The sequence below is a fragment of the Mus musculus genome, chromosome 9 (genome assembly GCF_000001635.26).
Source record: "Mus musculus strain C57BL/6J chromosome 9, GRCm38.p6 C57BL/6J".
Lineage (NCBI taxonomy): Eukaryota > Metazoa > Chordata > Mammalia > Rodentia > Muridae > Mus > Mus musculus.
This window is the reverse complement of record NC_000075.6, coordinates 71,110,151-71,126,341: the sequence shown is the minus strand read 5'-3', so window position 1 is coordinate 71,126,341 and position 16,191 is coordinate 71,110,151. Positions and strand designations below refer to the sequence as shown.

The window sequence follows — 16,191 nt, the reverse complement described above, 5'->3', positions numbered from 1 at the left end:
AGGTGCGAGGAGAGATGACAGAGAGAGTACATTACTGAAGACACACTGTGGTCCGGGTTTGGGGTCCTCAGATCTCTGATATCAGCAACTACAGAGAATGAGATGGAGAAAATTAATCTTTCTAGCTTCAAAGCACTGGGTCTTTTACTGCAGCCCCACCAGGACGCCTATGGCTGCGGGAACTGTTGAGCAAACCTCACCCACAAAACCCTGAAACAACTAGCCGGTGTACCAGCTAGATGAACAAGGCAACGGAAGTACCTTGGAGTAGACTTTGGGGATGGATAAACTTGCAGGGTTTCTTGACGATGGCTTGCCGTTCCATCCAGCCAAATGTATCTTCTAACAAAGATCAAAATCAAGCAGAACTCTCAAAGGACATCAAGAGAGCTCGCCTGTGAAGGTGGCGCCATCCCTCTTCGAGCGAGAGGGAGGAATGCTAACTGCTCAGACCTGGGCTTGCACTGGAACTGTCTTCCCCCGTCCTTGTTCTTTCCATCCAGTGTCTTGTTCCCCCAGCCATTCTGAGAGCCTGAAGAAGGAAGCGGAGCCCCTGGCCCCGTGAACTTTGCCACAATTCATCCCTCTCCAATGAGTCCTGGAGTGATACTCTTCTGCTTCTCACAGACTCGTCCCATCTCCCTTCCATTCCTGGCTGCTCACTGGTCCCAGAGGCATCCCTGACACACAGCACCGCAAAGGCAAAATAGCAGCATAAATCTCTTTAGCAATCCTGAATTGTTCTAGAGAGAGAGCCCTGCTGCTGATCACCTGTCTGTCCTTGCACAAGTGAACTCAGAGCTTCTTAAGGCCTCAGCTTAGCCTTCTGGTAAATGGCACAAATAATACCGGATGGCCCATGGTAATGCCCCATATTTACCAGGGAACCAACAACAGCAATGTCTCTACCTAGGCCATCTCTCCTTCCCTTTCTCTTCTGTCCTGATGGAATCTTAGAGTGTCACATATTCTCCTGATTCCTAGCCTTAGGACGTTTTGTCACGTGCCTTAGAGAATCACTTGGGATCTGGACGGCAGAGACCTGCCTTCATCAGAACTTTCTTCACTGTGTCCTTATCGCAGAGTAATGTGCCATTTCCCCCAGGAATTATTGCTTTTAAGCAGTTACTGTACACAGCTAGGTAGAGAGAATAAATGTTAGAAATCCCCATTACTCTAACCATTAGCCAGTGCCTGAAGGCTCTCTGCCTTCCTGCATCTTTAGAAAGTCCAGGAAAATGCCAACATACAGTCGGTCAGCACCCAAGAGAGCTGCTGGCTGCTCCAACTGTGCCTTGGAGCGCTTTATTTCAGTGGTGTTAGTTGTTGCGCTCTGACAACATGCAAGCATTGTTTCCCTGTTAGTTCATCTAGCTAACACACATTTGTTAGATACCTGCGGCTCCAGCATGTTCTTCAACATCCAGATCAGGTATTCCACTGGCGAGTGAACAGGTGGTTCAAGGTGACAAGGGCAGAGGTAATAAATCAAGTTGAGGCACAAGGACAACCAAGGGTTCCACTCTGCCACGGAAGATCAGGAAAGGCACCACAGACACTGGAGCTCTCTGGAGACCTTTCAAAATACAAATTCTTGCTGTGTGGTGGTGGCTCACACCTTTAATCCCAGCACTAGGGAAGTAAAAGCAGTTGGATCTATGAGTTTGAGGCTAGCCTGTCTACAGAGCAAGTTCCAGGACAGCTTGGGCTACACAGAGGAACCTGTCTCAAGGAAAAAAATATTTGAAACACCAAAGAGATTAAACTATAAATTCACCTGCCTCGTGCCATCCTGACTGGCTCCTTGTGCCATCCTGACTCTTCTTCATGCCCTGAGCACATGGCTCAACCTCTGTTTACCTAAGTTTACCCATCTGTAAGGAGCACAGCAGGGCTTACCACACCAAGATCATTACAGCAGTTCCGTGAGATGAAGCACACAGACCACAAGTGAGGTGGACATGCTATGCACCTTAGAAAGGTGTCACACTCTGTGTGAAGGACATTATGTATACAGCACCCCTTCGCTGTCACCTAGGTGGCAGAGCAGTGGTTGGTTAGAAAGTTTAGAAAGTGAGAGAGCAGGAAAACACCACCACTTCCGAGTACCTTTAATGTTTATGTTGACAGTTCTATTTTTTTAGTTTTACATGTATTTGGTGTATATGTGAATACCTGTGCATGTATGTGTGCCACAGCACCCATGCAGAGGGCAGAGAACACATTTTTGGTAGTTGGTGCTCTCCTTCAACCATGCGGGTTCAGGGGGTTGATTTAGGGGTCAGGCTTGACAGCAAGCGCCTTTATCCACCGGGCCAGCCTACTGGTGCTGTTTAGAGATTTTAGTGTCACTGCAGCAAGCTGTGGGATAGACATCATGGGATGCAGTCATCTTTCTCAAGACTGATGTTTGCTTAAATGAATTCCAGTTTCCAGCATGACAAGCCACATATACATTTTAATTATTTAAAAATAATTTTCCGTAGTTTAGATTACTTCTGTGGAATGAGTCTGACCTGTTGAATTGTATGCATGAACTTGGGTAAGTTACCACGGGGTTACCTTTCGGGGACATGGCACGTGTTAGGCTTCATTAGAAGTTTCCCATGAAGAAACTTCCGTCCACCTACTTTGCTTGTTCCTCTGTTGCTTTCCAGCGTGCTGTCTAAACCAGCCTTCCTTCACGTTCTTATCGTGTCCCTTGTCCCTCAGTGTTGCTGACTAGCAGCTTAGCAGACAGTATAGTAGTTGAGGACCAGTCTCAAAGCTGCAATGGACGATCCTGTCAGTGTCTGCTTCTAGCGTGTTTATAGAAGGAAGAGCCACGCACCTGTCCACTCCGTTAGTTGTCACTAGTTTCACTTTTTTTTTTTTTTTTTTTTTTTTTGGTTTTTCGAGACAGGGTTTCTTTGTATAGCCCTGGCTGTCTTGGAACTCACTTTGTAGACCAGGCTGGCCTCGAACTCAGAGATCCGCCTGCCTCTGCCTCCCAAGTGCTGGGATCAAAGGCGTGCGCCACCACGCCCAGCCACTTTTTTTTTTTTTTAAGGTTTATTTATTTTAGGTGGATGAGTCTGTGTAGCACATGCTTGCAATGCTTGTGGAGGCCAGAAGAGGGCGTCAGATCCCTGGGAACTGAAGTTACAGATGGTTGTGAACTGCCGTATGGGTACTGAGAACTGAGCCCAGGTCCTCTGCAAGAGCAGCCAGTGCTCTTAACTGTTGTGTTGGCTCTGGGTTTCAGACCCCTGCCATTTTTATCTCTTAACAGAATGGGTGACTTTGAGTGTGTAGAACACAGACTGAACTCTGGAATGTTTCCTCCCTCTCCAGGTGGTGTCTACCATGTTCCTCCTTCTGATTGTCTTTGCCATCTTTGACTCCAGAAACCTGGGGGTCCCCAGAGGCCTGGAGCCCATTGTCATTGGCCTCCTAATCATTGTCATTTCCTGTTCTCTCGGACTCAACTCTGGTTGTGCCATGAACCCTGCTCGAGACCTCAGCCCCAGGCTCTTCACTGCTCTGGCAGGATGGGGATTTGAGGTCTTCACGTAAGTACCAATGGTAGGGAGGAGAGAAAAGGATGGGTCCTGTGCTTCAGCAGAGAGGACTGAGCCATGACTTGGAGATGTAGGAGCTTGTGGACCCAGAAAGCAGAGACTATGTACACGCTGGTTAAATGTGAACCATTTTTTTTAAAGATTTATTTATTACATGTAAGTACACTGTAGCTGTCTTCAGACACACCAGAAGAGGGCATCAGATCTCGTTACAGATGGTTGCTGGGATTTGAACTCTGGACCTTCGGAAGAGCAGTCAGGTGCTGTTACCCACTGAGCCATCTCACCAGCCCCAGTGAACCATTTTTATTATATAAGTTGGCTACAGATTGACGTTGTGACCAAGTCAAATCTAGAATCAACATCTTCTGATGTTGCCTAAGGACCCCTGAGTCCTTCATTCTCTTACCAGAGTTTTATTGGGCACTAGATATGCAGAGTCACTGTGACGGAGAAGGACATTTCCAAATCAGCCGGCATACCAGGATTTGGGGCAGAAGTTTGGTGTGTTTACGAGGCCAACTAGTCAAAATTAACCCGGCATACCATACAAGATGAATTGAAATAGGAGAGATTTGAAGGATAAAATCCATGCCCAAAGGCATAGCTGTATGTGCCTGTAATTCCAGCCCTGGGATATCCAGAGAGCTTGCTGGCCTTTAGTCAGCCAGCCTAGCTGAAAGGGCACTAGGCGAAATAAAGCAGAGAATAATATAGGGAGAGTACAGGGACACCTAACATGGGCTCCAGACATACATGCACTTGTATTCATACCCTCACTTGTGTATACACACACATAGACACACAGACACAAACACACACACACAGACACAGACACAGACACACACAAACACACACACACACACACACACACACACACACACACTTATGTGCATTCCTGGCAGTCCTAGGAACATAGTGTAAATAACGGCTACCCTGTGTGTGCGCACAGAGACAGTGCCCTGCAGGTAACTCACATCTGAGTGCCTCCACTTAGGACTTCTGTGTCTGTCATGCTGTGCCCAGCTTGAGATAAAGCAGACAGGATTCCACCAGTGACAGGAAGATTTGTATCTTACTCAGCTGAGGCGGGAGATATTCCAAAAAAAAAAAGAAACCATGGAGCAACCCAAAAAGGCTGCTACAGGGATCGCATTCTTACTTCCAGACAAGGCTTCTGGAAAAGGTCTCTCAAACTCTGAGGAGAAAGCAGCCATCCTTTGCCCACTGCTCACAGCAGGGTGCTTCTGGATTTGGGGTTTGGGAATGGAGGTAGGGGTGGGGTGGGGAAGGACCCTGAGGCATCAGGTCAAGCAACCTCTTGCACAAAGTAAGAGTGTCATCTGATAGCCGCTTCGCTCTCCCATGTAACCCACACTGGTGACCAAAGACAGGGACCGTGTCCCTCCCTGCATGCTCCTAGTGAATGAAGGCACTGGAGCTCAGACACCTAGTCTGCCCCCCACCCCCCGGGTTTGAGGCCAGCTCTTCTGGAGGCCAGGGCCGAGCTCTTGCTTTCTGGTGATGTCCTCTGTTGTCCCCTCTGATCAAATCAACCAGCTATGAAGGCTGCAATCCATCAAAGTTTGAGGGACGCCTGAGCTACATAATACGTCCCAGGCCACCCTGGACTGCAGCTATGACCCTATCTCAAGCAGACAAAACCGCTCTAAACGAAATGGCCACAAGGGACAGTCTGTGGTAATCAAGCACAATCATGCAAAGAACAGGCATGGATCCTTCTAGAATCAGCATGCTCTCCGTTATGTTAGCCAGGAAGGTTTTTGGTTTCTTATGGCTCTGAGGATCAGACCCTATGCCTTGTGCATGCGGAGCGAGGGCTTTCCCACTGAGATGCTCTCTGAGTCTTTTCCTGTGAGTTCTCACTAGGATGCCAGAATCTAGGCAGAACTGTTGTAGTGGTTATTCCTGGTTGTCAACTTGACTATATTTGGAATGACTACAATCCGGAATTGGAAGGCTCACCAGTGACCCTTATCTGGAGGCTTGGAGATCCTTATCTGGATCTTGGTTTGAAGATCTTAAGCCATAGTGGCTATGGATTCCAGAAGATTGAATCTCCGAGTTTAAGGAACACACCTTTAATCTGGGCTACGCCTTTCATCTGGGATTAGAGGTGTGGTGGGACACACCTTTAATCTGGGCTACACCTTCTGCTGGAGACAATATAAGGACATTGGAAGAAGGGAGTCTAGCTGGAGCTCTTGCTCCTTCGCCTGCTTGCTGCGTGAGACTGAGTAACTGCTAGATCCTTGGACTTCCATTCACAGCTGCGACTGAACAATTGTTGGGAATTGGGCTGCCGACTGTAAGTCATCAATAAATTCCTTTACTATTTAGAGACTATTCATAAGTTCTGTGACTCTAGAGAACCCTGACTAATACAGAAGTTGGTACCAGGAGTGGTTCTAGAGTAACAGAAGTACAAGGATGAATCTTTTAAAATACTGGAATTGGCTTGTTGATCCACCAGCACTTTCAAATATTGAAACCTCTCCAGATTCTCTCCCTCCTGGGAGCTCAGAGAATTTTGAAGACCCATGGTTGAAACTATATTCCGAACTTAAAGAAGCTAATGACCTTGATTTTCTTAATGAATTAGGTGATTCAGTGCACAAAGCTTTCTACAAGATGGGGAAAAAATCGGAAAATGATTTTACTGGCTGGCTGCTCTTAGTATCTGTGGAAAGAATGATGAATGAAAGGAAGGAGTTGTGTGATAAAATCGAAAGTCTCCAGACACAAGTAAACGATCTAAAAGTTGCTAAGTGTGTCCTTGAGGAGAATCTTCTCTCTTGTAGCAATAGAGCTCAAGTTGCAGAAAACCAAACAGAAACTCTCATTTTAAGGTTGGCTGAACTACAGCGAAAATTCAAGTCTCAGCCTCAGAGTGTGTCGACAGTTAAAGTAAGGGCTCTAATTGGCAAAGAATGGGATCCTACAACATGGGATGGGGATGTGTGGGAAGACCATGTTGAAGCTGAGAATTTTGAATCCTCAGATTCTCAAGGGTTTGCCCCACCTGAGGAAGTAGTACCCTCAGCCCCACCTCTTGAAATAATGCCTTCCCCACATGAGGAAATTAATTTTGCAGAGTCTGCTCACGGCCCACCAATAGTTTCTTCTAGACCTGTAACCAGACTCAAAGCAAAACAGGCCCCTAGAGGGGAGGTAGAAAGTGTAGTCCATGAGGAAATTCGCTACACTACTAAGGAGCTTAATGAGTTTGCTAATTCATTCAAGCAGAAACCTGGTGAATATGTGTGGGAATGGATTTTAAGGGTGTGGGATAAGGGTGGAAGGAACATAAAACTAGAGCAGGCTGAGTTTATTGACATGGGTCCTCTGAGTAGAGATTCTAGGTTTAATACGGAAGCTCGCATAGTTAAAAAAGGTGTCAAAAGTTTGTTTGAATGGTTGGCTGAGGTGTTTATCAAAAGATGGCCTACTGGAAATGACTTGGAGATGCCTGATATTCCATGGCTTAGTGTTGATGAAGGGATTTTAAGACTTAGGGAAATTGCAATGCTAGAGTGGATATATTGTGTAAAGCATAATTGTCCACAATGGGAAGGTCCAGAAGATATGCCTTTCACCAGCTCTATAAGACGCAAATTGGTGAAAGGGGCACCAGCACATTTGAAGGGTTTTGTTCTTTCCCTTTTCCTTGTGCCAGATCTTAGCATTGGAGATGCTTCTGCTCAATTAGATGAATTAAATTCACTGGGTTTAGTTGGATTCCGAGGTAACAAGGGCCAGGTGGCAGCATTGAATCGCCGGAGACAAGGTGATTCTAGTTATTATAATGGACAGCGTAGACAAAAGAATGTTTATAATAACATACCCAGTAATGGTCAGCACAGGAGAGGTGAAATTTATAATGGCATGACTCGGTTGGACCTTTGGTACTGGCTAACCAATCATGGTGTTTCCAGGAATGAAATACATAGGAAGCCTACTGCATATTTGTTTGATCTGTATAAGCAGAAAAATTCTCAAACAAATGAAAGAAAGGCTACATTAGATCGTGGTAAACAGCCAAATGAAAGAAAGGCTACATTAGATCGTGGTAAACAGCAATCTCGGCCAGTGAATCAATTTCCAGACTTGAGACAGTTTGCAGATCCAGAACCCCTTGAATGAAGGGGTGGCCAGGTTCCCCTGAGGAAGGATCTTGATAAGACACTCAAAGGTTTTGCTGTTACCCTTTCTCCAATTCTTCCCCAGAGGGACCTACGGCCTTTTACAAGGGTAACTGTACACTGGGGAAAAGGAAATAATCAGACTTTTCGGGGTCTGCTGGATACTGGTTCTGAGTTGACACTGATCCCAGGGGATCCCAAGAAACATTGTGGCCCTCCAGTTAAAGTAGGGGCTTATGGAGGGCAGGTGATTAATGGAGTTTTGACTGATGTCCGACTCACAGTAGGTCCAGTAGGTCCCCGGACACATCCTGTGGTGATTTCCCCAGTTCCAGAATGTATAATTGGGATAGATATACTCAGAAATTGGCAGAATTCTCATATTGGTTCCCTAAACTGTAGAGTGAGGGCTATTATGGTTGGAAAGGCCAAATGGAAGCCTTTAGAGTTGCCTCTGCCAAAGAAAATAGTGAATCAAAAACAGTATCGTATTCCTGGAGGCATTGCAGAAATTACTGCCACTATCAAGGACTTGAAAGATGCAGGGGTGGTGGTTCCCACCACATCTCCGTTTAACTCTCCTATTTGGCCAGTGCAGAAAACAGATGGATCATGGAGAATGACAGTTGATTATCGAAAACTAAATCAGGTAGTAACTCCAATTGCAGCTGCTGTACCAGACGTAGTTTCGTTACTTGAGCAAATTAACACATCTCCTGGCACCTGGTATGCGGCTATTGATCTGGCAAATGCCTTCTTCTCAGTACCTGTCCATAAGGACCACCAGAAGCAATTTGCTTTCAGTTGGCAAGGCCAACAGTATACCTTCACAGTTTTGCCTCAAGGATATATTAACTCTCCTGCCCTGTGTCATAATTTAGTTAGAAGGGATCTTGATCGTTTGGATCTTCCACAAAATATCACATTGGTGCACTATATTGACGACATTATGCTGATTGGACCAAGTGAGCAGGAAGTAGCAACCACTTTGGACTCATTGGTAACACATATGCGTATCAGAGGATGGGAAATAAATCCAACCAAAATTCAAGGACCATCTACCTCAGTGAAATTCTTAGGAGTCCAGTGGTGTGGAGCATGCAGAGATATTCCTTCTAAGGTGAAAGATAAGTTATTGCACCTGGCCCCTCCTACTACCAAGAAAGAAGCACAACGTTTAGTGGGCCTATTTGGATTCTGGAGACAACACATCCCTCACTTGGGTGTGTTACTTAGGCCTATTTACCAAGTGACTCGGAAAGCTGCTAGCTTTGTGTGGGGCCTGGAACAGGAGAAGGCCCTTCAACAGGTCCAGGCTGCTGTGCAGGCTGCTCTACCACTTGGACCATATGACCCAGCAGACCCGATGGTACTTGAGGTGTCTGTGGCTGATAGAGATGCTGTTTGGAGCCTCTGGCAGGCCCCTGTAGGTGAATCACAGAAAAGACCTTTGGGATTTTGGAGCAAAGCTCTACCATCATCTGCAGACAACTATTCTCCCTTTGAAAAACAGCTCTTGGCCTGCTATTGGGCCTTAGTGGAAACTGAACGTTTGACAATAGGACACCAAGTTACTATGCGACCTGAACTACCCATCATGAGCTGGGTACTATCAGACCCTGCAAGTCATAAAGTGGGACGCGCACAGCAGCAGTCTATTATCAAATGGAAGTGGTATATACGTGATCGGGCCAGAGCAGGTCCTGAAGGCACAAGCAAGTTACATGAAGAAGTTGCTCAAATGCCTATGGTTTCTACTCCTGTTACAATGCCATCTGCTGCCAAGCATGCACCTATAGCCTCATGGGGTGTTCCCTATGATCAACTGACCGAAGAGGAGAAGACTAGAGCCTGGTTTACTGATGGCTCTGCACGTTATGCAGGCACCACCCAGAAGTGGACAGCTGCAGCATTACAACCCCTTTCTGGGACAACCTTGAAAGACACAGGTGAAGGGAAATCTTCACAGTGGGCAGAACTTCGGGCAGTACACATGGTATTACAGTTTGTTTGTAAGAAGAAGTGGCCAGATGTACGATTATTCACTGACTCATGGGCTGTAGCCAATGGATTGGCTGGATGGTCAGGGACTTGGAAAGATCACAATTGGAAAATTGGTGAGAAAGACATCTGGGGAAGAAGTATGTGGATAGATCTCTCCAAATGGGCAAAGGATGTGAAGATATTTGTGTCCCATGTAAATGCTCACCAAAAGGTGACTTCAGCCGAGGAGGAGTTCAATAATCAAGTGGATAAGATGACCCGTTCTGTGGACAGTCAGCCTCTCTCCCCAGCCATCCCTGTCATTGCTCAATGGGCACATGAACAAAGTGGTCATGGTGGTCGAGATGGAGGTTATGCTTGGGCTCAGCAACACGGGCTTCCACTCACCAAAGCTGACCTGGCTACTGCTGCTGCTGATTGCCAGATCTGCCAACAGCAGAAACCAACACTGAGCCCCAGATATGGCACCATTCCTCGAGGTGACCAGCCAGCAACCTGGTGGCAGGTTGACTACATTGGACCACTTCCTTCGTGGAAAGGACAGCGTTTTGTTCTTACTGGAGTAGATACTTATTCTGGTTATGGATTTGCCTTTCCTGCACGTAATGCCTCTGCTAAAACCACCATTCACGGACTGACAGAATGCCTCATCTATCGTCATGGTATTCCACACAGTATTGCTTCTGACCAAGGAACTCATTTCACAGCCAGAGAAGTACGACAGTGGGCCCACGATCATGGAATACACTGGTCTTACCACATTCCCCATCATCCTGAAGCAGCTGGGCTGATAGAAAGATGGAATGGCCTTTTGAAGACGCAGTTACAGCGCCAATTAGGTGGTAACAGCTTGGAAGGCTGGGGTAGAGTTCTTCAGAAGGCAGTATATGCTTTGAATCAGCGCTCGATATATGGTACAGTTTCACCCATAGCCAGGATTCATGGGTCCAGGAATCAAGGGGTGGAAAACGGAATAGTTCCACTTACTATCACTCCTAGTGACCCTCTAGGAAAATTTTTGCTTCCTGTCCCCATAACTCTAGGTTCTGCTGGCCTAGAAGTTTTGGCTCCAGAGAGGGGAGTGCTCCTACCAGGAGCTACAACAAACATTCCATTGAACTGGAAGCTCAGACTTCCCCCTGGTCATTTTGGGCTTCTAATGCCCTTAAACCAACAGGCTAAAAAAGGAATAACAGTGTTAGGAGGGGTGATAGATCCAGATTACCATGGGGAAATTGGATTACCTCTTCACAATGGTGGTAAGCAAGATTATGTCTGGAGTGTAGGAGATCCCTTAGGGCGTCTCTTAGTACTACCATGTCCTGTGATTAAAGTCAATGGGAAACTACAACAGCCTAATCCAAGCAGGATGACAAAGGATGCAGACCCATCAGGAATGAAGGTATGGGTCAATCCTCCAGGAAAAGAGCCAAGACCTGCTGAGGTGCTGGCTGAAGGTGAAGGAAATACAGAATGGGTAGTAGAGGAAGGTAGTTATAAATACCAATTAAGGCCACGTAACCAGTTGCAGAAACGAGGATTATAAAGTAATATGAATGCCCATTGTAAATTTACTAATGTGTTTGCGATTGTACGAGGGATAGTTATATCATGTTAGGCGTATTTACAACCTTGTTATTGTTTCATGTGAACATGAGATATTATTTGTGTCAAGTTGACAAGGGGTGGATTGTAGTGGTTATTCCTGGTTGTCAACTTGACTATATTTGGAATGACTACAATCCGGAATTGGAAGGCTCACCAGTGACCCTTATCTGGAGGCTTGGAGATCCTTATCTGGATCTTGGTTTGAAGATCTTAAGCCATAGTGGCTATGGATTCCAGAAGATTGAATCTCCGAGTTTAAGGAACACACCTTTAATCTGGGCTACGCCTTTCATCTGGGATTAGAGGTGTGGTGGGACACACCTTTAATCTGGGCTACACCTTCTGCTGGAGACAATATAAGGACATTGGAAGAAGGGAGTCTAGCTGGAGCTCTTGCTCCTTCGCCTGCTTGCTGCGTGAGACTGAGTAACTGCTAGATCCTTGGACTTCCATTCACAGCTGCGACTGAACAATTGTTGGGAATTGGGCTGCCGACTGTAAGTCATCAATAAATTCCTTTACTATTTAGAGACTATTCATAAGTTCTGTGACTCTAGAGAACCCTGACTAATACAACTGTGCTGTGTGAAATCTTCAAAGGCACCTGTCTGCACCCCCTGCCAGCCTGCTTTTCCTGTCCTATTCTGAATGTCTATCACTCTCCTGAGTTTTAGAACTAGTTTTCCCTAGCCATGTATGTCCTTAAATAATATATTTTATGTGCTTTGTTTTTCCTAAGTGATGGTAGAAGTATTAAATAATATATTTTATGTACTTTGCTTTTCCTAAGTGATGGTAGAAGTCGCTCTTGTGGAGTCGCTTAAATAGATTTTTTTTTTCTTTAAAAAACAAGCCTCACAAGGCAACCACTGTCCCCTGGAACCACATCTTTGCTAGCATGTGCAGACATTCGTGGTGGTGGTGGTGGTGGTGGGGGGATCACCTGAGGATGTTGATAGTTGTCACTACTAGAAATGGGGAAGAGTGCTAATGGTCAGAGATGCTGTCACAGCAAGGCAGTATCAAACTCATGTCAGTTATACCCAGGCTGAGAGACCCTGGAGTTTGAGAAGGTGTGGAGAGACAATCAGGAGACCCTGAGATCCTGTGCTCTGGATTGTAAGTTCTGTAAGGAACAGAGATGTCAAACAAGCCAGAATGGACTCTTGGGATGGGATTTAACTCTCAGAGCAGAAGGTAATTTGAAATTAGTTTTGAGGGTGGATTGTGGAATATATGACCCAGGCAGGTGCTCACTAGATATCATTGGATGATTAATGACCAAGATTATGAAGAGGAAGTGTACAGTATTGGAACTCCACCCCCAGAGAAGGATATCTTGATGGATAAAGCCCTGTTGTTCTACACTCAGGTCCACTCCTGTCCCAGGTCTACAGTGAGCAGGTTGAGCTCTGTAGGGTTCTTCTTCACCAACAGAATGTCTATGAAGCTGCATGGTCTACATCAGAGCCAAGTTCCTCGGAGCATTTAATGTCAAAAATGGAATTTTTCTGTGATTTCCCCAACCATTGAGGTCTCAGAGCTCAGTTCTACCCAGCAAATACCTCAGCCAATATTTAGTTGTTGGATGCCGTTTGTTGTCTGCCAAGAGGGCAAAGCGGAGCCCAGATGAATAGGTTCCACAGGGCAAGGGTCCAACCAGGAGTGCTGGAAGCGTTACAGCTCTCAAAAGAGAAGTGAAGCCTTGCAGAGTGCACCTGTGGGCTGTGCCATGAAAGCTATGTGACGGTCTAGCAATATTCAGTAGGTAATTAGGAGATAATTCACATACCGGTTTAAACTTCCTTCCTTCACTATTTGGTTGTGGGAATTAACTCCAGAGTCCTGGGAACTTGTTCACATATTCTGAGTCCCCCCCCCTTTTTTTTTCATTCATAACCCCCAAGCTTCATTTTTTTCACAGTATAGGAAAGACAGTTACTGAATAGCCTCTCTAGAGACCCTCAAACCTTGGCCACGGATTCATGGAAGCATATATATTTTTAATACAATACATTTTTCTGGAGGGGGTGTATAGGACGTGTGTGGGTACACACACACACACCACTGTGCACATCTGTGGCAGTCAAAAGACAGCTTGCAAGAAGTTGGTCCTCTCCTTCCAACAACACGAGTCCTGGGGATGGGACACAGGCCATCGGCTTGGCAGGAAGCAACTTTACCCACCGAACCATCTCATTTGCCCAAGTGCCATGTTCTCTAAAGGGAAAATAAATAGGATACAATCATTCCCTGGTGTCATTAGGACACTGGACTGGGTCCCTGTTACCAGGTATACTGGGAAGTCCAGGACGGTAATGGCCATGCTAAGGTGAATAACAATTATCAAGTTCAAGAGAGGGCTGGAGAGTGGGCTCAGCAGTTAAGAGCACTGACTGCTCTTCCAGAGGTTCTGAGTTCAATTCCCAGCAACCACATAGTGGCTTATAACCATCTGTAATGGGATCCAATGCCCTCTTCTAGTGTGTCTGAAGACAGCTACACTGAACTCATATATATATAGTAAGAGAGGTATGAACACAAGAAAGACCTAGTGAATAACAGGATGGTGATACAAAGGTGACCAACAAATGTCTCACTGGTCTCTTGTTTGCTTTCAGATTTGGAAATAACTTCTGGTGGATACCTGTCGTGGGCCCTATGATTGGAGCTGTCCTGGGAGGTCTCATCTATGTTCTTTTTATCCAAATGCATCACTCGAACCCCGACCCAGAAGTGAAGGCAGAACCAGCCGAGAACAATCTAGAAAAACACGAACTCAGCGTCATCATGTAGTGGCATGACCAGGTCTAGAGTTACCATTCATCCTGTTCTTTCTTCAGAAAAGATGGCATCTGTGTGCCTGTGCAGACTTGGGGTGGGGACATCTACCCAACCCTCTCTAGCTGACTGGGACAAAAATAAATCCCAAAGGCATCCATGAAAAACTCTACCAGTCACCCCTCCCCAGAACAGCACTAACTGTTTATGATGGGTATTTGATGGAAGACCGTACTCCTAGGTGATTGCTAAGATTTTGGAAACTTGACCATGTGCTCGGCTGGATGGCCTCAGAGACTTTTCTTACCCTGTATGAAACTGTGTGATCAAAGGTGACCAAAGGTTCTGTTTCACAATCTATAAATACATTCTAAAGCTGAAAGGCCAAACAGTGGATGCACTTAACACCTATGAAGTGGGGAGCAAAGGGTTAACACTCTACCAAGCTGAGCGCTACCACTAATACCCATCTTCTCCCAACCTAGGGCTGGAGAAAGCAGCAGACAGCAGCTGGAAGAAGGCAGTGGCATTTAGAAACCTCAGGACATGAGATAAATTTGGGAAACTGAATGGCTTTCTTTTTAATGGAAACCATTTGTCAGATTAATCTCCTGCTCCTCTGCATTTTAGATGACATCAATTAATTTCCAGGTCTTTAAGTTTATAATAACCTAAAATACGATTATAACCTTGGCCGGGAAAAATACACCGCTCGGTCTTTTAGCACTAGAGTGAGCCATTAGGAGAGACCTTTTTAATAAATAGTTGGTGGCTACTCTCATCCATATCCCCAGAAGCCCAAACTAAAAGCTAGTGGACTCTACCTGGTGGACTAAAGTTGGAGGTAGATAAAGTCCCTGGGACAAAAGGATAAGGTCGGGCTTTAGGACCCCCGGTTCCACGCGCCTTATCCAGTTTGATCCCAACAGCAATTGTCTGAGGTGAATGACCACAGCATTCTTCTCAAATGAGAAATTCAGGTGACCTGAGCAAGTTGCCCTTTCTTCTGCAGGGGGCTTTGAGTGTTGCCTTATGCCTTCCAGAAGCTTGCTAGCCGACTGAGGGTGTTTGAGCTGAGGGCATCGGCAGCTTCCAGACGGTGTGGGCTTTGTAGAAGCACCACTCCGGGCCTTTGATTTCCATACGCCATGTTTACTGTTTTTATTCCCAGTTTTACTGAGGCACGGATGAAGGGACAAGGTAGCCGTTTGATAATGTTCATTTGTGGAGAAACAGAGGCCTTTCTTCCTTAGTGGCTCTCTGTCTCCGTCCCTGCCAGCCCTCCTCAGCCTCTCCTGGAGACATTTCTCTAACTGATGTTACTTCCAACCAGAGAAAGAACTGTTCTGTATCAGGGGTGTGCCTTCACTGCCAACTGTTTAAAAGCCCGGCGTTCCTCGATAACAGCAAGTTTCCCCAGGTGCTTTGCAAGACTAACAGAACAAGACATGAATGAGAAACATCTGTGATATCCTGCGCTGTGCAACCTATGGGCATATAAATTCATTTTCTGAGTCTGAAATTACCTGGATATTTTCTAGTTTAAATAAATTTGGAGGGATATTAATTGTGTTTAAAGTATTTATTTTTCCTCTTTGACGGCTACCAAAACCTAATTAGCAGAGAGTTTGTCAGTACTGTGTAGGAATTGAATATTCCATGGGAATTTTAGAAAATATTTATGCCCAGCTAACCCTTTGCAAGTAGCTCAGATGTCTCCAGCATGCATTAAGGACTGGAAACAGAGTGGATTGGACCCAATGAACTTAAGTTTTCCTTGAAAGCCGTATATAGTTGTCACGATGGGCTTGTTGGTGTTTTTAGTGTCATAGTTCCTACGGGATTACAGCATGGTTCTCACCTATGGCAATTTTGATTTCTTCTCCCCCTTCTCAAACATCTGGAAACCCTGGGAGATGTTGATAGTTGTCACTACTAGAAATGGGGAAAAGTGCTAATGGTCAGAGATGCTGTCACAGCAAGGCAGTATCAAACTCATGTCAGTTATGCCCAGACTGAGAGACCCTGGAGTTTGAGAAGGTGTGGAGAGACAATCAGGAGACCCTGAGATCCTG

General features: G+C 45.7%; 1 protein-coding gene across 8 annotated transcripts in view; it reads left to right on the top strand.

The window, feature by feature from the left end:
• The window catches only part of Aqp9 (aquaporin 9), a 57,191-nt gene extending 41,508 nt beyond the window's left edge, over positions 1-15,683 (top strand). For 5 of the 8 annotated variants that reach the window (XM_006511331.3, XM_030244487.1, XM_011242783.2 and 2 more), the window contains 2 exons: positions 3,334-3,551; positions 13,957-14,505. In XM_006511331.3, the coding sequence (XP_006511394.1) occupies positions 3,334-3,551; positions 13,957-14,131 (393 nt within the window). In that variant the 3' untranslated portion in view covers positions 14,132-14,505. Of the gene's footprint in view, positions 1-3,333; positions 3,552-13,956 lie in introns of all 8 variants that reach the window. The other 3 variants (NR_073483.1, NM_022026.3, NM_001271843.1) reach the window with 1 other exon arrangement.
• Positions 15,684-16,191: the final 508 nt, after the last annotated feature.